Below are 1,339 nucleotides of genomic sequence, written 5' to 3' on the forward strand. Positions count from 1 at the left end.
GAGCTTGGAAGTGTTCCTTCCACTTGAAGTTTTTGGAATAGTCTGAGGAAGATAGGTTTTAGTTCTTCTTTGAATGTTTGGCAAAACTACCCTGTAAAGCCATCTGGACCAGGACTTTTGTTCGCTGGAAGTTTTTATTATTATTACAGTGGGGCCTTCACTTACGAGTGTCCCGACTAATGAGTTTTTCAAGATATGAGCCGTCTCTGGGACGATTTTTTGCTTTGAATTGTGAGCTAAAATTCGGGTTACAAGCCAGCTTCAGATACCCCACCGCTAGCTGGCGCAGCAAATGTCACAGTGATCGCCACAACATCAGCCCAGCATCACGTGTCTCACTCTTTCACTTTAAGCGGTTAGCTCTTAGTTGAAGCATCAGTGTTGTGCTCGCATTTGTGCTTGCAGTTATTTTGCAAAACTTCGTTTTTTCAACCATGGATCTGAAGAAAGTAAGTGCGAAGGACAGTGCTGAGAAGAAGATGCGGATGATGTGCATTGAATTAAAGAAAAAAATTATCGAAAAACATGACCAAGGTGTGCATGTAATCGACTTGGCGAAACAGTACAAGCCTAGCACTTCTACAATCTGCACCATACTGAAGCAGAAGGAATCAATACAGGCTACAACTCCAGCCAAGGGCTTTAAAATAACTTCTAAACAGCAGACATCTATCCATGAAAATATGGAGAAGCTGCTAATGGTGTGGTTAATGGAGAAGCAGCTCGCAGGAGATACCGTGACGAAGGCTATAATCTGCGAGAAGGCACAAGCTATTTACGCTGATTTGCTGCAGCAGACCCCAGGCACTTCAATGGACGAGGCATCGGGCAAGCCATGTAAAGCCAGCCAGGGCAGGTTTGAAAATTTTAAAAAGAGGACCGGCATTCACTCCGTTGTCAGACATGGTGAGGCAGCGAACGCGGATATAAAGGAAGGTGACATCAACAAGCTCATCGAGGAGCACTCCGAGGAACTGACAAGGCAGGAGCTAAAGGAGCTACAGACGCAGCAGCACATGGAGGTTTTTCAGGAAAAAGATGACACACGGAGGAGGAGGAGGAGGAGGTTATCTCTGTAAGTGAGATAAAGGAAATGTTGGGAATGTGGGAGAAACTCTCAGACTTTATTCAAAAGAAACACCCAGAAAAAATTTCAACTGGGCATGTGATGGAGCTATTTAATGATACTTGCCTAATTCATTTCAGAAGTATTCTGAAAGGGAGGATGAAACAGATCTCATTGGACAGATTTTTACCGAAAACTCCTGTAGATGAAAGTGATGAAAGCGTGGCGAAAAGGGCAAAAATCAGCAAATAAGATTCAGTTATTCAGTTCAGC

The 1,339-nt window shown here is 43.7% G+C and overlaps 1 protein-coding gene across 1 annotated transcript; it reads left to right on the plus strand.

Annotated features, from left to right (window-relative positions):
• The first annotated feature begins 434 nt into the window (after positions 1–434).
• On the plus strand, positions 435–1,079 carry LOC139012961 (putative CENPB DNA-binding domain-containing protein 1). The gene has a single exon (XM_070419146.1). It carries the CDS (start codon positions 435–437, stop codon positions 1,077–1,079), a length of 645 nt encoding a protein of 214 aa, XP_070275247.1.
• Positions 1,080–1,339: the final 260 nt, after the last annotated feature.

The sequence above is a fragment of the Myotis yumanensis genome, unplaced genomic scaffold (assembly GCF_028538775.1).
Source record: "Myotis yumanensis isolate MYYU_CA2020_CCGP unplaced genomic scaffold, mMyoYum1.0.hap1 SCAF_6, whole genome shotgun sequence".
Lineage (NCBI taxonomy): Eukaryota > Metazoa > Chordata > Mammalia > Chiroptera > Vespertilionidae > Myotis > Myotis yumanensis.